General features: G+C 39.9%; 1 protein-coding gene across 1 annotated transcript in view; it reads left to right on the top strand.

Annotated features, from left to right (window-relative positions):
* STAB1 (stabilin 1) overlaps positions 1–24,743 on the top strand; it is a 2,761,215-nt gene that overhangs the window by 1,320,838 nt on the left and 1,415,634 nt on the right. The window contains exon 37 of the mRNA XM_044078505.1: positions 21,295–21,402. Within this exon, the coding sequence (XP_043934440.1) occupies positions 21,295–21,402 (108 nt within the window). The remainder of the gene's footprint in view (positions 1–21,294; positions 21,403–24,743) is intronic.

The following is a 24,743-nucleotide window of genomic DNA, read 5'->3' as shown; positions in this document are numbered from 1 at the left end:
CATATGATAGTAAACCAATTCATCACATTCTGCCAACCATAAGATCCATAAAGCTCCCATTAAACATTTATTATAATAATCAATACTTTCTGAAGAACAATTTTGATAATAGCCATACAATATCATGTCTAAATCAAAGAAGAAAGTTCAGAAACATTATACATTTTGATAAATTAAGTCCAAAAATCTTTGAGAAGAGGACTGTCAAGAAATGCATGACATAATGTTTCCCTGACTCTGCATATCCCACACAATCTTTGTTCATATACGTTATACTTTGGCTGACTTTTAACTGGCAATTTATTTATCAATAACCAAATATCTTGTATGCCAAGAACAGTCTTTAATCTTTTTCTCCTAACCAGTACTGATACTTGCCATCAAGACCTGTCCATAACGTATCATAGAAATACTGTTTCATTATTGTTTCATACCATAATTGTCTAGTTAATGTTTGAGGAGATGAGGACAGTTTCTATACAAACTTTAATAACACTGTCTTTCATAATGATGTCTTATGAGTTTTCTTTTGAAAACAATATTTCCATATTGCTTTATATTTTTCCCAAAGGAATAACCCAAGTACATCTTTCTGTACCTGACAAACATTGTCAAGCAACCATTTCAAATAAGAAAAAGCAAGATGTACTACCAGAATGGCCATCCCTAAACAACTATCCTCTCTTGCAGTAAACTTCATTTCGTTTTACCACATTCAGTCTGGATTCCCATGGGTACCTAAGGACAATATCCAATAATAGTTATTTTCTATATTTTTAGGAAAAGGAAAACTTTTCCATAATATTCCAGTTTCCCAAAACCATAGTATAAAGGACAAAAAACGTTTTTTCTCAAAGGATAACTTAAAACACCTCCATCACTTAAGAAAAGCTTACATAAAAACCAATAGCCCATCCCATTGCTGCAACATGCTTTGTTCATCACCAAAGATAATACCAAAATGTTTATATCCGTTGTCACAAACCTTATATCCTTAAAGAAACATGTTTTGCCAAAACCTAAACATCTGGAAAAATTAAAACATAAAACCATGAACTTTAATAGCGATTTCATTACATCCAAGACAACAAAAAACAGGTTTCTAATGTTATTATTGCAGTTAAATCATCTACAAAGAAAAGAAAAATGAACAGTAACATTAGGCAATATATTTCACCAAGCCTTAGAAAAAAATAACCTAATTTGATGAAATACAGGCATAGTGGTGCAGCGGTAGCATTGTCATCTCACAGCAAGAGGTTTTCCGGTTCGATTCTCGGCTGGGGTGCCTTCTGTCCGGAGTCTGCATGTCCTCCCTGCGTTTGTGTGGGCTTCCTCCGGGTAGTCCTGTTTCCTCCCACGTTACAAAGACATGCATCTGGAGCATTTCTCCTCGGGCTTCTGCTGAAAATTGGCTCTGTTCCAAGTCGGACTTTCCTGATTAACAAATGTTAAATAAAATTAAAAAAATAAATAAACAATTAAACCAAATAAAAAAAATATTTATGGGATGCCCCTGTTTCATCTCTCTTCCTATCTTAATCTGTTGTCCCAACTAACCATTCACTATCAGACAAATCCATGTTTGATGATAGAAATCCTTTACAACTTTTTGTAGTTTATAACTTATACTATAACATTCCAAGATATTGCACAGACTAGCCTGACTAACAAAATCAAATGCCTCAGTGGAATTGCAAGACAGAAGTAAACCCTCTACATGTTGACTTTTAATAACATCAGTAACTTTTCTAATCAGGGCTAACACCTCTTTGATATCTTTCCTTTTAATTCCAAAAATCCCATTATAAAACTTGTGACAAAAGCTTACTTAGCCTGTCACATTAGATTTTACAAAAATATTATAATGCATATTGATCGGAGTAATTGGTCTTCATTTTGATATCTGTTTTATCCCCTTTCTTAAAAAGAAATCTAATGATCCTATCGCACACTTGAACATTATCTGTTCCTAATTCTAACCATTCATTAAGAACTGAAAAAAATCCTGTTGATCTGACATCGATTTATTAAATCCGTAATCTAGCCTATCTGGACCTAGAATCATATAGGCATCTACAGGTTTTAAAACACTGTTAAATTCTAAAATAGTTATATTCTTGTCATGAAAAGCATTGTCGCCCTGAGTTAATCTCTACACATTCCTTTGATTAATAGGTATTGCAACACTAGGAAAAAACAGTCTGTACATAATTCTCCACAGTAGACAGAATGCCAGCCTGAAAATCCAGTAGAATTCCTGCCAGACATTTTAACCGAGACATAGAATTAATCTTCCACTCATATGGTTTCATAATAATGGGGAGATTTCATTCTTAGTTTCTTGTACAACATACTTTTGATTGGCTAATAAAATTGTAATCTAGTAACCCTTAAAACCTGCTAAAAAGTCTTCCAGGCTATTACACCCTATTGCTTTTTTATCTGTAATACCAATTTCTCCAGCTTCAAATACTCCCTTCTTTAACTTCATTTAAAATAAACACCACAATGAGGTCCAAGAATCAAAATATGACACCATTGAGGTCTGATGTTGCCATAATTGCCCTAGCACACCTTTACAGTCCCCTGTATCAGAAACTCATCCATTTAATGATGTATGTCTTTACTTTTGTGCAAAAGAATCTTATTCACTCTCACAGAAAAAAGGACGGTATGATTAGTAGTTGGAATACCCAAAAGATGTGCACTGAACAAAATAAGAGAATCCAAATAACAAAAAAAAAATCAGTTTTGGTAACCAACTTACCACTTGCAAATGTGGATCCTAAAAAGGGCCCCAAAATCAGATGGCCATAAGAAATAATATTTTTAAACAAAGGTATACCACTGTTAGATCTGGTAAACGCAACTGTCCCAAAAAAATAATGAATAAAACACTCAGGAACATATGGGATGATGCGAAGCGAGCTTTAACAAACTCTAAGTTGAAACTGTCACAAAGTACAAACGATCCACAAATGATAAAACTCCACGAATTTATTGGTCCAAAAACAAACTTCGGATAAGCGCTTTCACTACGAATAGCTTCCTCAGATCCTTCTCATAATAACTGGGATAGGACCATACATATATAGCAAGTAAAACAATTAAACAATTAACATCATTACAATTTAAAGAGGAAATGATGTATATAAAACAAATTTATCCTAAAACACTTTTAAAAACTTGTTAGATGGAATAATCTATCTAATAAACTTTATAAGAACTGTACTTATAAAGATATGTACATAGAGGCTATGTAAAAATATATAACAAGTATGCAAAGTGTATGCAAAATATAAATATACATACCTAAACATCTCATATATGCATGCACTCTTATATATTATGCATACATACTTATATATTATGTATAAGGTATAAAAATCATCTCACATTCCTACGCTGTCTTAATTTAGGTTTTATGGACGCTATTTCATTAAGCCCAGACCCTTTATCAGCTCTTAAAAGAACTATCCATTCACTTTCCTTACTTTCTGTAAGGGTCCTGATATCTCCACCCCTTTTATTGGGAATCACAACCTCAAGAATTCTAAACAAAAAACTATGAGGTTCCCCAGACAATATAATGTGCTTAGCCAATGCATTGTGGCTGGATCTTTTCCTAATGTGATATAAATGCTCACGTATCCTGTCTCTAAATGTACGATTCGTCTTACCCACATAAAAAGACAGGCATGCCTGGCATACTGCTAAATACACCACATTAATGCTCATACAATCAGCATCTGCATTGGTTCTAAATATAGTTTTTAAATCAGGATGAAAAAAAGTGGTATTGGTATCAATAGAAGAACAGAAATTACAATGGCCACAGGGCTTAGTATATCCATTCTTCTTGGGGCCTATTTCAGATTTAGTAGAACAGAGTATTCTCTTCAGATTCTTCTTATTCCTGAATAGAAAACGTGGTCTATCACCCACTATCTCTTTCAGGTCACTATCAACCTGCAAGATATCCCAATACTTTATAATAATTCCCCTAATCTCGGAATAGTCCGAAGAGAAGGGTGTTGTAAATTTAACATATCTGTCAAAGTTATTCTCTTTGCTTATCCCATTGGCACTATGGGGTCCGAAGTATGGTGTGGCTACTGATGACCGTAGTTCATTGGCTTCTTCCAAATGTGCATTTACTTCATTTATATTATATCCTCTATCTGTCAGTCTTCCCTTTAAGTCATCCATTTCTGACATAAATCCTTCATTAGTAGGATTCAACCTGGATGCTCTGATTGCTTGACCTTTCATAACGTTCTTAAAAACGAAGGGTGGGTGCATACTCGATCTCAAAAGTAAAGAATTGCTATAACAAGCTTTGCGATGTACACCAGTATTTATGAATCCATTGGGCAGTCTCTCAATAAATAGATCTAAGAATTCTATTTTATGAGTAGAGAATTGCATTGTAAATTTAAAACAGTTTGTCAAATTGTTCATGATAAGGAACATGGACTCCAGTTCATCTTTGGTCCCATTCCAAAGAATAAACAAATCATCGACAAAACGTCTATAAAAAGGAAGCTATTCGTAGTGAAAGCGCTTATCCGAAGTTTGTTTTTGGACCAATACATTCGTGGAGTTTTATCATTTGTGGATCGTGTGCACTTTGTGACAGTTTCAACTCAGAGTTTGTTAAAGCTCGCTTCGCATCATCCCATATGTTCCTGAGTGTTTTATTCAATATTTTTAAACAGTTTAACATAACAAGGCAACTTAGTTATTGTATTTGTAAATGACAATTCCAATCACCAATGACTATTAACTAAAACAGAAGTTTGAAGTATAGAAAATAAGTCTTCTCACTTTTTCATATCTGTAGGAGCATATATGATAAGCAAATGATGAATACCTAAATCTGTGGTGATATCACATATCAGAAGTCTACCTGGCCACCCTACAACCACATCAGAATTTTTAATATGGGATCTGATGTCATTTTCATTTGTTCTTCAACAAATAGGTCTTGGATTTGACCTCAGATCTCACTCTGCTATTTTCTTCAGATTCTTGGATCTGACTCTCGAGCTCCTCCCTTTACCCATAATACCCCTTAGTGCTAAATTACCTCAGATCTGTTTTGACGATCTAACAATTCGATCAGGATTGCATTCTCTGGAGCTCTAGGGAGTATTTTTAGGTGTTGTGAGTAAAAAATAGAATTTGTTTTTTTTTTCTCTTTCTTCAATTTTTCAATCTATTTTTACATAGCCCTCCTCTCTTTACTATTCTGGTACCTATTTATTAGCAGTTGGGGTATTTTATCAGTTGGTATTAGGACTTTCTTCCTGTACCTTGTAAGGTATTCTTTCTACCATTGTTGGTAGATATCCTTTCTTTTTCTTTCCCTTCTTTTCTTTAAACAAAATCTTTATATACTTTACTATAATTTTTGACAGTAGCTAGGTAAAGGTTACAGAGATTTTTTACCTATGGATAATCCTTTACTTAATATGGGGTTCACAGCTGTTAAAGAGAATTCTTTGACTGGCTCAGTTCCTGTCTCTGTCGATAAAAACTTTGATGAGACCCTGAGAGACTTTAGCTATAAGATGGGAAGGCTACAGCGCCTTCAATGGCAAACCTACCACCTTGAGGCCTGTTTACATTATGGCCTAGTCCCTCGGGGTATGAGGGTCTTATGTATGCCCACTCAAGGAGAATGTCATCCGGAGCTGTTAGCTAAATGGCAGCTCATCAATATTCAAATGGGTTTCCAGTATCTACTCCTGTTAAATAAATATTTTGGAAAGGAAATAATTGATTTAAAGAAAGAAGTGGACATTCTACAATTTAAACTCTCTAGGGAGTTTACTGGGAACTCTTATTCTGTTCGTCTGAATGAGGTTTTCAACTCCTTACGTGACAGTGACAAAAAACTTAGAACTGTAAAAATGAATAAATTGAGGAGAGATTACGACGATTTCTCTAAGGGCAATATTTTTGTTTGGCCCAGATCGAGATTTGGACAACAACAGGGGGACCAACACCCAGGCCAAAGGCCAATTAAGCATTCGTCGGTGCCTCAGTTAGATAATACAGTTTTGAGCCATGTTGAGAGATTTGTTAGAGATGGATCCCTAAGTAACACTCTGCATCTGTCTCCGCCCTCTACTACAGAACGCACTTGTTCGACTATTACCGATGACATCATACGCACCACGCAGACAGCAACAGTTTCAAATATTCCACCAGTCAACGGAACCACCTCTAAAGGTATGGATGTCTGCACGCAGGGTTTAGATGGTACAGCGATTGCAACTGTTTCACACGCTGCAACTCAACGAGATGATAATACCTCTAGTAACTTTTTTCATATAGGGGCAAGACCGAAAGACTCTTCCTCTGAACAACATTTTCTACATGCTCTACCGGTACCTGTCAAGAAGAAAGGGGCATGGAAACGCTCCTTGAGTGAAGGAAGGGGCCCACAGAAGAAGAGAAGGACACTAGAATGACTGTTAATGATGTTAATGGTATTGTTTTTAATCTTTCTTCACATCAGCTAACGGCAGACGAAGTATATGTGTTAAACAAAGATTTATCCTTTGTGCCGAGCAGGGAAAGTGTTTATCATGAGGTCGTTATGGACCTCATGCTGTATTGTAGAGGGATAGCTTTGCGATGTATGTTTGGAAATGACCACGCCAATAACACATCTTTAAAACAACCAAGTGGCTATATACCACCCTTCACTCCCTCAATGAATCTTTTTATAAATGCTCGTGAGCGTGATCTTATGAGTTATTTTCAGCATAATCATGCTAGTAAATACTATAATTTAACGATAGCTCAGCGGAAAGCTTTACAGGATTTAAGTGAGAACAAAAATATAACTATAAAGATGGCTGACAAGGGGGGAGCAGTGGTACTGTTGGATACCACCTTTTATCAGCACAAGCTTAGTGAGTTACTATCAGATAAAGATACATACATTCCTATCAATCCACTGATTGTTAGACAAACTATAGAAAAGGTGTATAATACCCTTACACTACTTTTACATGATATGATTATAGATGAGGATCTTTATAAATTTTTAAGGGTAGATGGAGTGGTCACCCCCATTTTCAAAGGCTTACCCAAAATACATAAGTCATTGGTAGACCCACCACTGCGTCCAATAGTCTCTGGGAGGAATTGGGTTACTGAAAACGTTTCAATTTGGTTATAATGCTTACTTAAACCCTATGTGGAGAAGATTGATAATATCTTGATAGATACTGGAGACTTTTTGAAGGCATTAGGTGAAGTTACAAGGACTGGTCTTAGCAATGATTTTTACTTAATGGTAACGCTCGATGTTCAGAACCTGTTTACTGTTATTAATAATAATTATGGCATAGCGGCCATAGGTCAACTGTTGAAGGATATGAATGTTACTTGGCAAAAGGTAGAGTTAGTACAAATTATGCTAACCATGGTTCTGGAAAATAACTTATTTTTGGGCTTACAACAGGTTTACAGACAAGCACAGGGTGTTGCCATGGGCACACCCTGTGCTAATACATACGCTAATTTAGTACTTTATTTTTGGGAAAAGGAATTTGTTTTTAACAATACGAGATGGATGTCACATATCAGATTATATAAACGATTTGTGGATGACGTCTTTATTTTATGGAGGGGGAGTGAGTCTGAGCTGACAGAGTTTATTAGTTATTTACACTCCACTACCACATTTTTTAGATTTACTCATAACACTTCTCAAGCCAGGTTGGACTTTTTAGATGTTTGTATAGAGCAAAGCATTGAAGGCTTTTCAACTAGCCTTTATAGAAAACAATGCTGGAAGAACACACTGCTGTCGTATGATAGTATGCATCCTCGCTATACTTTTCCCAGTGTGGTGCAGGGACAGTTGGGGAGGATTTCTAGGATTTGTACAGATGAGCCTACTTTTGAATATGAGGTGGATAGGCTAAAAGGCCTCTTTCTTGAGAGAGGCTATCAAGCCAAAATGGTGAATGATGTGATTGATAGTAACAAAAGTAGGAGGAAACATCGTTATAAACCCTGGTTGCATCGTAGTGAGGATGACTCTGGTACATCTCATAGTAAGGGTAGTAACAATAATAAACAAAAGGTCATGCTTACTTATAGTAGTAATGTTAAAGATATCAGTGAGATAGTTAGAAAAAATTGGAATGTCTTAGTCAGTGATGATAAGATTAAGCACATAGCAGGTTCACACCCCATTTTTGGATACAGGAAAAATAAGAACTTAAAAGACATCTTATGTGCTGAGAACACTGTTACTAAATCAATGTTCAAAACTCAAGTAGGAAGTGTACCTTGTGGAACATGCAAAGCCTGTACCTATGTTAATAAGGATGTCACTTTTGTACATCCTGTTACTGGTAGAACCTTCCTTATGAAAGCTAGGGCCACTTGTAGAACTAAAGACATAGTCTATTTGGCCAACTGTGGATCTTGCAGCTGCTTTTATGTAGGAAAAACTAACAACATGTTCAAAGTAAGGATTTTGCAACACCTTTCTGCCATCAGGAATCAAGATATACATAATGCTCTTTTTAGACACATAGAGCACAATCCCACTCACAATTTCATGTTTAGGGCAATTGCTAACGTTAAACTCAACACTAGAGGGGGTGATATTAAACAACTCACTGAGTTAATAGAGTCAAAGTGGATCATTGAACTAATGGCCCATAGGGCACCTGGCTTGAATGATGTCATACCTATGAGACCAACTTTAAAGAAAAGGCGGGCATTTTACTGATATTCTATTGGTGGGTTTTTATTTAAATTCATGATGCTTTTATTGTACTTTTATCTGAAGAAGGGTTTGGTACCCGAAAGCGCTTATCTTTCTACATTTCATGTGTTCTGTTGGAGAATAAACTTATTTTGGATTTACAGCGGTGTTTCCACCAAGGACTTCTTTGTTTCTGAAGCAAAAATAACAATGCACAACTCTGAAGTCAGCCAGCAATGATATAAAATTAGTCAAACAACAATTACCAGTACACAACTCTGAAGTGCCAGAAAAATATACTTAGCTCTGTATATCTCCAGATAGTTTGAAGAGCACTCTGTCAGGACACAGGAAGGCTTCAGCAATGATATGTAGGCTGTTACAAGTTGGTTCTGAAGGGTCTTTTGCCAGCTTCTTCCTGTACTTCTGCTTATACTTCTGGGGCTCAAACCCTTTCAAAAAAATGCCAAGATCATCGGAGCCCAGGGAGCATAGAAAGCATTTTCCTGCACTGTCTCCTGGCCTGCTCCAAGTCTGATGCCATCAACTAAAGTCAAAAAAGTGTCAGATCTGACACCTTTGAATCCAAGAGTTTCTGCAGTCACGTCCCCTCAGATCTGGAGTTCTCATTTTTCTCCAGAGCTGGTAATTCCTAGATTTAGGACTCCATTTTTACAGGATACTCTCAGGAAGCCATCTTGACCTCCTTTCATGTCATCCTCAGTCAGATCCTCCCAAACCACTCCCTTGCCTGATAAAAAGTATATATATATTTCGAAAGTTTGTGAGGAAATTATTACTCTATTTTTGTTTTACTTGGATCGCTTGTTTGTGTACTTAATAAAGGATTTTCGACTGGAAACAGACTGCCTGCCTTGCTTGGATTACTTTCGAATACTTAGTAATTCTGTACAATTTTATATATATATATATATATATATATATATATATATATATATATATATATATATATATATATATATATATATATATATATATATATGTGTGTGTGTGTGTGTATAAATATATATATATATATATATATATATATTTTTTTTTTTACTTAAGACGAGTTTAAGTTCGCTACTTCTACTACTGTTGTATGATCTGATTAATATGCAGTGATTAACTAGAAATATATGGACTGAAAATCTTCCACACGGAGAAGTTTCTTACACTGCTTTGTTTTTGGACCCACTACACTTGTTTAGTGGGTTGTTTAGAGATGTTGGGGATACCACGGAGATTACTTGTTTTTTTTTTCTAAAAAGGATTCCCAATCTCCTTCCCTTTCGAACTGTGGCACATTCTCTAATATAAAAAACAAAAACTTTATAAATTTTTCAGATGACTTAGAATACTTGTATAAGGCATTAATCATGTCCTTTTTTCTAATTCCATAATTGTTGGGGCTGGGAGAATTTTTTTTCCAGGACACCTGTTTTTACCCTCAAGTTATTCTCCCTGTCCAATAAGGCCATCCATCTTCCATCTGAGGACTCAGCTTATGGGATATCTTCTCCACTCAGTACAGGTATGGGCCGCCCGAGTGTCTCTAATGTTACTGTCATCCATGGGATCTTGGGAAATTTTGCTGATCTCTGTCCCTTCTCCTATGTGCCTGGCACAAGTTACAACTGGCTAGGCGCACCCCCCAGGCCCTTAGGGGTAAACACTAGCCATCCATCCGGTTCCTCTAACCTGACATTCAATTTTCCTGAGCATCACCCTTCACAAGCACTCAACCAGAGAGAAGTAAGCATGCAGCCTCCCCCACAGGATGGGAATATTCCATCCTCCCTTCCATCTCTGTCAAACCACTAATCAAACTCTGGTTGCCTGGGTCATAGCCTGGGCTTCATAGTTCAATGCCACCAAAGTGGCCAGGTCACAGTAAACTGGATCAAGATGTTGGATGAAGCAGAGGAGAAACAGAGGTGGCAAAGGCTCTTGCCACCCCCATAGTGCCTTTTTTAGGCAAAGCTCAAAAGACAAACCCACCTCCATAGGTATCACAAGGGAAAAGAAACTAAGGGTAATGCTACTCAATGCCAGAAGTCTAAACCTCAAGATGCATGCACTCGAAACTCTCCTCAGCATGGAGAACATCAATATCTGTGCAGTAACATAAACCTGGTTCAAGGCTCCCGAGAGCACCCCAGCACTACCAGGTTATACCTCATACCATATTTTTCGACCCCAAAACTCAGACCGAACCACAAAAGGAGGGGGAGTATCTATATTCGTCAAAGATACCCAGGCCTCCAGGTTGGTGGCACAGCACAAAGCATCGGAAACTATCCATGTGCAACTAACAGTGGGTAAAACTGCCTTCCAGTTTATAGCCTGCTACAGACCACCCTCCCAAACCCAGGAACCCCACTCGATCTTCCTGAGAACACTGGAAAATATGAAGGTCTCCCCAAACACCATTATATTGGGTAACTTCAACTACCCAAACTTAGACTGGGAGCATTACTCTAGCTCCAACACCCTAGCCCAAAGGTTCCAAGAATTTATAAACTCAAATGCTATGGAACAACTTGTCACCACTCCCACAAGAGGGGAAAACATGCTGGACGTGATCATCACCAACATGGGGACTCTATGCTCCAGACCAGAAGTGTATCCCTCACTGGTAAGATCAGACCATAAATTAATCTCACTGGATATCCACATCCTGACCCCACCCACTGCCCAGAAAACCACAGTGAAAAACTTCTCTCAAGCAAACTTTACACTCCGCAAAACAGAGGTGGAATCCTTCAAAGCCCCCGGGCCTGTGTTAAATACGGCCCAGACTGCAGAATCCTTTATAAACACATTCTATGAACACCTTCAGGAATGCATGGATCATGCAATCCCAAATAAAACCAAGACCCAATCCCCCAAAGACAGGCGTCCTGTCTAGTGGACCCCAGCCATAAACAAACTGTACAATAGAAGGAGGAAGCTACTGCATGATAGAGCAAAATCCCTAAAAGGGAAGGCATCTCTGATCAGTCTTAGCAAAAAACTGCGGTCACTCATAAAATCATCTAAGGCCAGCTTCGAGAGAAAAATTGCACAAGACACTAAAGATAATCACAAGGCTTTCGTTAGTTATGTAAGAAACTTGAGTGGAAACGCCCAGATTATGCTCAGAGTTAGTCCAAAATGACAAAAAATACACTGAACCCACAGACATAGCCAACATCCTGGCTGACAGGTTCAGCGCAAACTTCTCCTCCCCCTCCCCCCAAAAGAGCAATTATCTATCCCAGCAGAGTGCTGCCCCCCTGATATCTCAGATGCTCAGGTGAGAGCAGCCCTCTCCAAAGCAAAAAACACAGCATCAATGGGACCAGACGGTGTCCCGGGCTGCGTCCTACATGAACTCCAAGAAGAGCTGAACCCCAACATTAAGCTACTGTTCAATCTCAGCCTTACTACAGGATATGTACCCAATGAATGGCATACAGCAACAGTGGTCCCTCTCCACAAAGGTGGTACCTCAATGGATCCTGGTAACTATTGCCCCATAAGCCTGACTAGCTTGGTCTGCAAAGCTATGGAGAGGAACATCATGGAACTCATAAATAAAGATATTGGGGACCTACAGACATTGGATCCTACCCAGTTCGGCTTTGTTAAGGGCAGATCCTGTCTCTTAAACCTGGTTGATGTCTTTGAAACAGTCACCAAGGCCATTGACGAGGGGAAGGTGGTCCACACAGCCTACCTGGACCTCGCAAAAGCCTTTGATACAATACCCCACTTGGGCATCATAGATAAGCTATCCAGCTTAAATATAAACCCCTATGTCACCAGATTGGTTGCAAACTTGCTCGAGGACAGAACCCACATGGTCAGAATTGCTGGAGCCATGTCTGACTTCAAACCAGTTACAAGTGGCATCCCACAAGGCTCAGTTCTGGGGCCTCTCTTGTTCGACATATATTTCTCAGAGGTACAGGCCAACACGGGAGGACTGTGGCTGACCAAATTCACAGATGACTGCAAACTAGGTACCATAATCGATTCTCCAGCTCACACTAGCATCCTCCAAAAGGGTCTCATAGAAACAGATAACTGGTGCCAGAGCCATGGCCTCAAGCTAAACGCCAAAAAGTGTATAGTCATCCCCTTTGTCAAAAACAAAGTGCCCACAAATTACCACATAAGTGGTAATCCATTAAGTACGGAAGAAGTAATTAGGGACCTGGGGATCCAAGTTGATAGCAATCTCTCATTTGACAACCACATGGCCAAAGTGGTTAGAAAAACCTTCTATATAGCCCACCTAATCATGAAGGGATTCACATCTAGATCAAGGGAGGTCACTGTGCCTCTTTACTCATCCCTCATCAGACCCATAATTGAATACAATGCCCCTTTCGGGATGTACCTTACCCGACACCTGCAGCAACTGGAAAGACCCCAAACGTACCTCACCAAGAGGATCAAAGGGCTCAAACAGATGCCATATGCTGCTCAGTTAAAGAAACTCCAGCTCTACTTGGTTGCATAACGCCTGCTTAGAGGCGATCTGTGCCTGATGTATAAAGCCATGTCAACCCGGAATTAATGGACAAGCTGCACCTCAGAAAATCCAAGTCCCATTGAACTACGCACTCGAGGGGCTTGAACCTCAGCACTGAAATAAGTAGGACATGCTGGAGGGACAGATTCATAACCCAGAGGCTCCCTTCACTCTGGAATAAAATCCCAGTCTGGGTTAGGCAGAGTCCCTCACTGACTCTCTTCAAAAAAAATCTTGACGAGTGGATGGATATCACTTCTTTGTCACTGCTAAACAGAGGCACAGTAAACTAACCTCGAAAAAGGGCATAATAAAACATTTAAAATGTGTGGTGAAAGCCAAACACACTCTGGCTAGGCTTACAAATGCCCTGGGGCAGATAGCCTAGTATGAACCTATGAACCTATAAATGGCTTGTGAGGGTACTTGTAGCAGTATGGAAAGAAAGGCATATCACAGTGACTGGACAATGAGCTTTGTAATTCCAGCATACAAGAACAAAGGGGGCTTCTACAACTGTGGGCAATACAGAGGTATCAAACTCCTGTCATAATGCATGAAAGTCCTAGAGAGGGTGATTGATAAACGAATACTTAGACTAGCAGAAAGTAAGATAGGAGATGAGCAGTTTGGATTCAAATCAGGATGCTGCACAACTGGCCCGATGTTTGCAGTGACACAGATAGTTGAGAAGAAACCAGAGATAAAGAAAGAGTCCAACTGGGCATTTCTAGACTAGTAGAAAGCATATGACAAGGTCTTGCGGTGCTTCAAAGTCTCAGAAACACTGGTAGAATTAGTGCAGGCTATGTACAAAGACCCGATGGCTCAAGCATGAATGGTGTGCATTCTCACAGAGGGGTTCCCAGTGGGAGTGGATGTGCCTCAGGGTTCAATGCTAAGTCTACTGCTGCTCATTCTCATGATGGAGAATATTAACAAACATCTTGGAGGGGACAGCTGAACAAGGTTGCTGTATGCAGATGATGTGGCATTTCAGGCAGACTCTGAGCAAGAACGTCAGCCAAGGATAGGGGAGTGGAATGCAAAACTGAAGGTACATGGGATGAAATTAAGTACAGATGACACAGTTGTAATGGCAGCACATGGGGGAAATTCAGAAGAAGCTGAAAATTAAGATAGAAGGAAAGATAGTGTAACAGGTTAACAGCTTCAAGTATCTGGGAGGGGTGGTTGAGGAGAGGGGAAGTCTGACTGATGAATTCAAAGCTAGAGATAGAGGGGCTGCAGTCAAGTAGCACAGAGTGTCAGGGTTAGTTATGACGGAACAATGCTAAGAAGCTATAAAGTAAGGAGTACAAGATAGCGGTGCGACCAGTATGACTGCATGGCACAGAAACCTGGGCAGTAAAGGCAGAACAGTTGAGGAAACTAGAGGGGATAGAGAAGAATGTCGTGTCTGAGATAAGTGGCAGGATGCACACTGAAAGAAATGAGGACATCAGAGCAGATGCCAAAGTAGCTCCAATTGCAGAAAAGGTCAGAAGGAACATATTATGGTAGTTCAGGCAAATGTACAGAAAAAGAGAAGACAATATTGTGAAGACAATTTGGGGCAGACAGGATGTAGACAAGAAGAAACAAAGGAGTCCAGCAAAGACCTGTGATAGTCAAGCATAACTATGAGGGCATTGAATCGAGAAGGATGGCAATATTTTACACAAAACCCCGACCTGATGTAAAAAAATAGGAAAAAGGAGGTTGGGTGATGAGTGACAGAGCTTACTTTTGCTCAGTGACCAGCATTATTTCTTTTAACTCTTCAGTGAGAGAGTTAGATGGATTAACTAGATTAGATTTGATTTGTTAATTATTTTGATAATAAATTCATTTGTGCAAGGTGTTGTTTCCCCCTTAACCGCATTGCATCTGTGATGTTTTATTTTAAGATTGGTGAGTGAGAGGTCAAGGGATCAAGGGGGTGACCCTCCACAAGCACCCTTCTCCACAGTCACCAAATACAGGGACTGAAATTGGTTAGAACTGATCAGAGCTACACTCTGATAAACAAATTCTAATAAATAAATAAACAAACATAATTAACAAAAAACATACAGTTTTCAGCCACCCAAAACAGATTACATTATGTAGTTTTTGCTGCTTGGAAACTGCCATTCCAGCAATCTCCAGCACCTGTTAAAATGATTCATCAGCTGTCAGATTACGGCACTGCCATATCACTTTTACAGGTATGGAGAAACAAATCCCTTGTTCTCAATTATCACATTAAAAACATGAATTTAAAAACTGCTACAACTAAGTCTGGGGATGACCCTTTGTGACTGAGCCAATATTCTTAAAAAAAAAAGTGGTACAGCTTTAAAGCAGAATCAGGGACATTAAAAAGAAGAAAGTAAATGCTTGAATGCATTTTATGTGAATGCACATTTTTGCTAACATACATGGCTAAAAGTTAACAGACTGTCTCAGAAAAGCAGCTGTTGTCTTTAGACAAGAATAGCCCTGCTGTGGTCAGACTATTCCACCTACGCTTGTGTTTCCATACCTCACACTAGCATTCACACCTATGGCCAATTTAGTGTGTCCAACCCACCTACAGCTTGTCTTTGGAATGCAGGAGGAAACAAGAGCACCCAGAGGAAACCCACACAAACACAGAGAGGATATGCAGGCTGGTAAGACTATCATAAGTTGTGTTGTTGTCTTTCGGCTTTTCCTGGTTAGGGGTCACCACAGTGTTACTCCGGTCCGCTAATGATTGGCAGTAGATTTTCACGAACGCCGAGGTGCCAGCTCGACATTCAACCTTCAACGAAGGCATGCCCATTTACGCATGTCTTGCGAATGCCCATGCAACTGCTTGGAGGACATGCAGACTCCACACAAAAGGCACTCCCCACACTCCAGCCAGGAATCGAACGAGGCAATGAAATTCTTATTCCTGGTACAGGATGAACTGGATAGTGGCCTGGATATATTTCTTTGAAGCTTCTTAGCTATATGAAGGGTCATCAGAGTACAAATGTGCTAGAAAATCACTTAGAGTAGGGAATAAAGTATGGCTCTGTGCTCAGTTCATGAAAATATTACAATCTCCATTCCATCCATATGGAATAATGTGGGACTGAAGCCCTAACAATATCTAATAAATCACCAGAATGCTTCATGAGAACCTTAGCATCTCTCAGATCCAGTAAGAGGTCATTATATTCCATCTTTTTTTTTTTGTAATGGTGTTAGTGTTAACCATCTACAGATTAAAAGTATGTGCAGTTAGTGGGGATTCCAGCACTGAGGCAGAACAGATGAGAAAAATCAGCTGAGAAAAAAATTGATTTTGGAAGGTGTTCGGTGGGTTTACCAAGCTAATTTTCAGTTCTGCAATCTACCAGAAATGTATTTTACGGGATACTGGCTTGAACATGTCATTTTTACTATAAAATAATGTTATAGGTCACCTCCTTGTTGTTGTTGTTTTTTTTTTTTTTGAAGTCTTGATAAACTGTACACTCATGTTTCAGTAAGGACATATCTTCATGTCTTCATGAGAGTTTTTTTAAAGCAGTCTGTGGTGCTCTTATAGTTGGGCTTTGTACATCTGAAAAGGTAGATATGTTTTTGTGTGAGTGTGTGTGTGTATGTGTGTGTGTGTGTGTGTGTGTATGTGTGTGTGTGTGTGTGTGTGTGTGTGTGTGTGTGTGTGTGTGTGTGTGTGTGTGTGTGTGTGTGTGTGTGTGTGTGTGTGTGTGTGTGTGTGTGTGTGTGTGTGTGAACATGTTGACAGACTTTTGGCAAACTCTGTAAGAAGAACTGCACTAATCTGTTATTTAATGACTTAATGTAACTCCTAATAGTATTAATATTTTGTAAAATTAACAAAACACAGCAAAAACATTAAGAGAACTTCAATATGCAGCATCATAAAAAAACATGCATTCGTACATAATATTCATGATGGGAGTGACTGCAGACCTGTCACTCTCTATGTCTGCTTCCTCATTTAAGCCAGCTGACTAACAATGAATCAACAAATCTATTTTGTTTGAAAGGACCTGAAAGGTTCATAGGTTCATAGGTAGGTACTATGCTATCTGCCCAAGGGCATTTATAAGCCTAGCCAGAGTGTGTCGGCTTTCGCAGCCCCATTGATTAATTAACTGAGCCTCTGTCAAGCAGTGCCAATGAAGTCATCCCAGGGGTGTATTTTCTGTTACCCATCCACTCGTCAAGGTTTCTCTTGAAGAGTGTTAGTGAGGGGCTCTGCCTAATGTAGTTAGGAATTTTGCTCCAAAACATGGGGAGTCTCTGTGACAAGAATCTATCCCTCCAGCATGTTCTATTTATTGTTGTGGCAAGGTTTAACTCACTAGAGTGCGTGGCTCGCAGTGACTTAGATTTCTTTAGGTGGAGCATGTCCATCAATTCTGAGTTGGACATGACTTTGTAAGTCAGGCAGAGATCACTTCTGAGTAAGCGATATGCCACTGAGTACAGCCAGAGTTTTTTTTCAGTCGGGCTGCATAGGACATATGTTTGAGGCCAGTAATCCTCTTGGTGAAGTACTTTTGTGGTCTTTCCAGCTGTTGGAAGTGTCTTGTGAGCTACATCCCAAATGGGGCATTGTACTCTATGATGGGTCTGATGAGTGACGAGTAGAGGGGCACTATAACCTCTTTATTTCTAGATACAAACCCTTTAGTAATTAGATGGGCCACATAGAAGGATTTCCTAACTACTTTGGCAATATGATTGTCAAAGTAGAGATTACTATCTACTTGTATTAAGGGGGCTGCCACCTATGTGGTAATTCATGGGTGTTTTGTTTTTCCCAAATGGGATGACTATGCATTTTTTGGCATTTAACTTGAGGCCATGACTTTGACACCAGGTGTCCATCTCAGTAAGGCCTTTTTGGAGGATGTCCGTGTCAGCCGGAGCATCAGTTATGGCTCCCAGTTTGCAGTCATCAGTGAACTTGGTTAGCCATAGTCCTCCTGTGTTTGTCTGTACTTCTGAGAAGTATATGCCGAACAGAAGGGGCCCCAGGACCGAGCCTTGTAGGACACCACTTGTGACTGGTTTAGAGTCGGACCTGGAGCCTGATATTCTTACCGTGTGAGTTCTGTTTGTAAGCCAGTTGGCAACCCATCTTGTGACATAGGGGGTTTATGTTCAGGCTGGTGAGTTTTTCTATAATACCCAAGTGAGGAATGGTCTCGAATGCCTTGGCGAGGTTAAGGTAGGCTGTGTGAGCCACCTTTCCCTCATCTATGGCCTTGGTGACTGTCTCAAAGAAGTCAACTAGGTTTAGTAGGCATGATCTGCCCTTAACAAAGCTGAACTGGGTCGGGTCAAGTGTTTGGAGGTTCCCAATGTCTTTGTTAATGAGTTCCATGATGATGCGCTCCATAGCCTTGCAGACCAGGCTAGTCAGGCTTATGGGGCAATAGTTACTAGGGTCAGTTGTGGCCCCTCCTTTGTGGAGCAGAATAACCATTGCTGTGCCCATTCTATGGGCATGTGGCCTGTGGAGAGGCTGAGGTTGAACAGCATGTTTAGGTGGGAGGTTAGTTTGTTCTGTAGTTCATGCAAGATGCATCCTGGGATACCATCTGGCCCCATTGACACTGTGTTTTTGTCTTTTGAAAGGGCTGTTTTCACCTGTACGTCTGTGATTTCCGGGACACTACACTTTTCCGGTATTGTTGTGGGCCCTTTTGGAGGTGAAAGGGGGTGAATTTTGCACTGAATCTATCTGCCAGGATGTTGGCAATATCAGTAGGTTCAGTATATTTTGTGCTATTTTGCACTAGCTCAGAGCATATCTGTGAGTTGCCACTTAGATTCTTGACATAGCTAAAGAATGCTTTGTGGTTATCTTTCGAATCCTTGGCTATTTTTCTTTCGAAGTTAGCCTTGGATGATTTTATGAGAAACCTTAGTTTCTTACTGATACTGATCAGGCATGTCTTTCCTTTTTGGGATTCGCTTCTTTTCTGAACTAGTTTCCTCCTTTTATTGTATAACCTGTTTATGGCAGGGGTCCTTTTCCTTCTCTTAGGGGAGTGTGTTTTGGTTTTGCTAGGGATGGCACGATCCATGCATCCTTGTAGGTGCTCATAGAGTGCATTTGTAAAGGATTCTGCATCTTGGGCAGCATTATCCTTTAGTGTGGGGGCTGTGAAACTTACTACCTCTGTCTTAAGTAAGGTGAATATTGCTTTAGAAAAGTTTTTCACTGTGGTTTCCTTGGTTGGAGGTGGTGTGGACATCCAAAGTGATTAGTTTATGGTCTGATCTAACCAGTGACAGGTTGACCTCCGGTGCAGAACACCTGTCGCCCATGTTGGTGATGACCAGGTCCAATATGTTTTCACCTCTGGTAGGGAAGTTTACCAGCTGATCCAGGGCATTTGAGTTGATAAATTCCAGGAAGCACTGAGCCTGGGAGTTTGTACTCAAGTAGTTTTCCCAGTTAATGGTAGGGTAATTGAAATTGCCCAGTATCAGGGTGTTCGGTAGGACCTTCATGTTTTCCAGTGTCTCCAGAAAGGCAGAGTGGTGGTCCTGGCTCATGGAGGGTGATCTGTAGCAGGCCACAATTTTCATTGCAGATTTGCCCGATGTTAGTTGCACATGGATGATCTCAGAGGTATCATGCTGCACCACTAACCTGGAGGTGTAGGTATCCTTGATGAATATGGATACATCCCCTCCTTTTGTGTTTCTGTCCGTGTTCTGTGGCTGAAATGTGTGGTATGAGTTGTAGCCCAGTAGTGCTGGAATGCTCTCTGGAGCCTTGAACCAGGTTTCAAGTTACTGCACAGATGTCGACGTTCTCCATACTGAGGAGTGCTTCAAGTGTGTGCATTTTGAGATTTAAACTCCTGGCGTTGAGTAGCATAACCCTCATTTTTTTATTTGTGCTGTTTATGGAGGTGGGTTTGACTTTTGAGCCTTGCCTAAAAAAGGCACTATCGGGGCAGCAAGAGCCTTGGCCAGTATTTGAAAGCCTAGGGGTGACAGGTGTAAGCTGTCTCTTGCAAACCAACATGGCTTGTCGAGCATGTCGTCTCAGGCTGACAGACACTGGATCCCCTTTGAATGACACCAGAAGCTTAGCCAATTGTTGAAATTGATCATTTTTTCTTTATATTGAGGTATCATTCTTTGTGAGGGCAGGATGCTACTCAGGGTCAGGGTCATACCCACCTGGGCTACATGATCAGAGAGCTCTTCCATGTCTCTTTTCATGTAGTCCAGGGAGATACTTCTCAGGTCATTCACATCAACATGAACAATGACAGAGTCATATTTGTGCCTGTTCTGGAGTGACCTGAGTGCTTGTGTTATGTGGCGGATTCTGGCTCCCAACAGGCAGCTAACAGTAACCTTCTCCTTGTCCAGCCTAGTGAGTGGGACGTCAGTGTGCCTGACTATATAGTCACCTATTACTAGCGTGTTAGGTATGTTATTTTGCCTTAAGGGCTGTGATTGTGCGGCACATTGATTTTGTGTTTTAAGTGTTGTCTGGTTTGTGATGGAAGGTGCAGGTTTTTTGGGTGACTGCTTTGGAGCTCACCGATGCTTTTGCAGGTTTTTATTTAGAGCTTCCAAGTATGATTTAGTGTATTTATGTGTATTTTTTGCCAGTGCTGGTTTAGTAGGTCTGTGTGAGGCTGGAGGTGTGGTGCAAGTGTTAACCTTCTCCTCATGACTGTCTGTTCCAGTCTTGGGTGGAGAGACCTTAGCCTCCAGTTTGGCTGTATAATTGCATCTCTTGCATATGTTAGTGTTTTATGGTAGGAGGAGAGGGTTGTCTGTGTACATGAGGCAGTTGTAACATTGCCTCAGGATACCCAGGTTCACCAGCTGGACTGGAGAGTACACCTGAAGTTGCCGTTTGGTCATGGAAAGAGGCAAAGAATTGTAACCAGTAAACAGCACTGTTATGAAAAAGATTCTTTTCACAAAACAAACATTTACTTTAATAAAGTTTTGGCTATTGCAGATATGCATAAACATTTATTTTTTTAATTTTTCACAGGAAACAGTCACTGAAGGTATACCATCAGAGTGCTCTTATACAAAATTTCGTAATGGCAAAATGGTGCATTTACGTGGCTGCCTTCTCACATGTGCTAATGTTACCACAGTAAGTACTTGTCTGTGTAATAAAATATTCATTAGTAGTTTTGATTGGATTCGGACAAAATAAGACAATGGGAACGATCACTCTCCTTCTCATCCCACTCAAGATAGAAGAACTAGTTTTTAGCTTCATAATTCTGCCCCTGCTTCCTGTTCCTCAGGTGCTAAGTCTACTTTCTGAAACTCAGTCACGTGTCACAAGCCTTAAATGAACTTGAATGTGGCAAAAGGCAAAATGATTTTGACTGAATGGTTTTAAAAGAAAAATATTTATAGATGAATTAAGAAAAGAGGTAACACTGGGAAGAAAAGGAAGATTTAGATTCAACTACCAACAACATGGGTTGGTATTAGAATACAATGCTTTAAATATTAAGGTTAAAGAGATATTTCAAAAGGAATGGGACAAATTTAAAGTATTGACTGATTTAAAAGGACTACCAGACATGGAACATCAAAAGTATTTTAGAGATAAGTAACAACAACAGAAAGGGTGACAGATCCAATTCACTAAAATTAGGCACATACAAATGTGTTTAATTGTGAATCCCAAGGTTTAGTATATTTGGTCATATGTATAGGCACTCATTAGTATGTGAAAATTTCAGTTATAAATTTTTTGTGATTGATCAAATAAAAAAAGACTTAAGAGGTGGTCCATGGGAGGAAATGGTTGGTTATAAAGAATTGTGGTCCCAGGACTGAACGAGTATATTTCCATCAAACCATTACTAAAGTTAAAAGCTGCAAAAAATTGATAAAGGTAAAACTGTATACAGCCACTAGGTGGCAGACTCTCTCTACGTTTATAGAACATTATATGAATTCCATCACATGTATTTTAAATGTTTTAAATACAACAGCTCAATCAAAAAACCATATAGCATGAAATAAAAACTTTTAGACAAAGTTATTTATTAGCATATTTTAAATATTTATTGAAGACAGTTGATGTTATTTTTATTCCAATAGTTTAGATTTTGATGACTTTTCAATTAATTCAAAGGTGTATAAAATGTATTAAGATCAAGTCACATGTTAAATCTGATGAAGTTTTTGCTTTAAAAGAAGTTAATACTTCTAAATTCTTTCTGCAGTTTATACAAACAGTATCCAGAGCCATGTAAGTTGAATGACTCCCTTCAAACAGAATTAGGCATAAAGGATTGAAGTCATGACTACAGTGCAGGCATCCCAAGTTCAAATAACAGTTTTAGCACCTGTAGGAGCTGGCCAGGGATGATGGGAGTGAGAGACACCTGTTGGCTAGCCTACCCGGGGGGGGGGTGGGGCTGGTTTGCCACAAGGGTGACACCTAATGGCAGCCCTAGGTAGCCTGCAGTTTCCACACTGCTATGGTACATTATGTTCGTAGCTGAGGGGACCTTGGCATGTGCCTAGGTAGCCTGCAGTTTCCACACTGCTATGGTACATTATGCCTAGGTAGCCTGCAGTTTCCACACTGCTATGGTACATTATGTTCGTAGCTGAGGGGACCTTGGCATGTGCCTAGGTAGCCTGCAGTTTCCACACTGCTATGGTACATTATGTTCGTAGCTGAGGGGACCTTGGCATGTGCCTAGGTAGCCTGCAGTTTCCACACTGCTATGGTACATTATGTTCGTAGCTGAGGGGACCTTGGCCTGTGTAGGCATACTTTCCCTTGGGCGGCAGTAGTTGTGTAGCTTGGAGGAGATGCCAAGGAAAGAGAAGGTTCTCCCAAGGGTCAAAGGGTAGGTCTCCCAGGACCAGAAGCTGTCCCACTCCCTACCACTTGACATTGCTAGGGAACAGGGGCCCAGTCAGAATTCCTGGCAAGTTTGAATGGGTCTTAGGGCTCTCATCTAGCTCTGGAATGCCTGAACTCCTGTCCAGTCTCTAGAATGAATGGACTAACTGGCCGCTTGTAGTGGAGCCATTGGGTTAGGTCCTTTGTGGGAAGCAACAAAATAAAAATAATTTGGTGTGGGGGGATACACTAGTGGTGGTTAGAGTAATATGGCATACATTTTGTTTTGTTTCAAACTGTTGGAACAAAGATATTGATGCACTGCCACAGAGACTAAGTTCTCACTTCGCCACTAGACTCCTGTGTTGCATCCATACAGTTGTCAGCTTCCTAATCCCCTCTAACTTCACTTATGAACATGACCCAAAGATACGTAAAGTCCTACACCCAAGTTAGCTGCTTCCACCTCACCTGCAGTGGGAGAACCGTGCCTCTGATATGGAGGTGCTAGCTATCATCTCATCTGCTTCAAACTTAGCAGTAAATCACTATGGTGAACACTAGAAGTCATACTTACCAGTGGTGCAAGGCAAGCAATGGCATTCACCCTCTTATCAGATGTAATGCTATGTGAAGATTAAATATCTAGTGCTACTTTACACAACTGCATTATTCAGTTATAACAAAAGGCTTATGTCTCTTTATTCATATACTAATATAATTTTCAAAACACTTTACAAATGCATAACACAAAATGCAATAATTCTAATTCATAGTGATGCACTTGAGAATGTTGCCCAATTGTGTAATAACTCACATGCCTAGATGTGAAAGGATATTCAACATTTGGCCTCATGTCTTACCCCCTCCTTACTCTGTGATTTTCACACCTTAACCAACATCTTCTTGTACCACGATACTTACACATTAGATACTACATTGGCACAGCATGCTAGAAGGGATGTTCCACGTTGTTTACTAATGCCTGAACTACAGAAACATGTGCCTAAGCCAGGCGAATGCACAGATAATGTACTGAATAAGCACAGCAACATATACATAGACTACATCTCCTTCCACCATAGTGAAATCGCTTGGGGTCTACATCTCCTTCCACCTTAGTGAAATTGCTTGCATTCTACATCTCCTTCCACCTTAGTGAAATTGCTTGGTGTCTACATCTCCTTCTACCATAGTGAAATTGCTTTGGGTAGGGGTATAAGCAGCCACACACCATGTGTTGGTGCAACAAATGCTTTCTTAGCTCACACTCCTGTATATGCATAAGTATGTAAATAAAAAAAGAAAACTATGAACCCAGTGAAAATTCTGCTCCACATTTCTATTAAAAGGGACTCGTATTTTGCATGTTTTTTGATTCACTTTTGAGAATGCCACTCACATCTTGACTGAGATGTAAGCAATGAACACTATAGAGCCTCTGACCGTCCCTTATATTTCTCTCTTCAGTTACTGCCCAGTAAGTCTGCTTGCATCACCACCCCCCTGGTCTGCAAGTATATTGTCTAATTGTCTTTCCTTAGACTTCTTGTAAGTAGTGCTGAGAGCAACACAAACAAGTCTGCTGCAGTCCTGGTTTCCTGAAAAGTACCCCC

The sequence above is a fragment of the Protopterus annectens genome, chromosome 7.part1 (genome assembly GCF_019279795.1).
Source record: "Protopterus annectens isolate FY-2018-M chromosome 7.part1, PAN1.0, whole genome shotgun sequence".
Lineage (NCBI taxonomy): Eukaryota > Metazoa > Chordata > Ceratodontiformes > Protopteridae > Protopterus > Protopterus annectens.
This window is presented reverse-complemented; position numbering and strand designations above follow the sequence as displayed.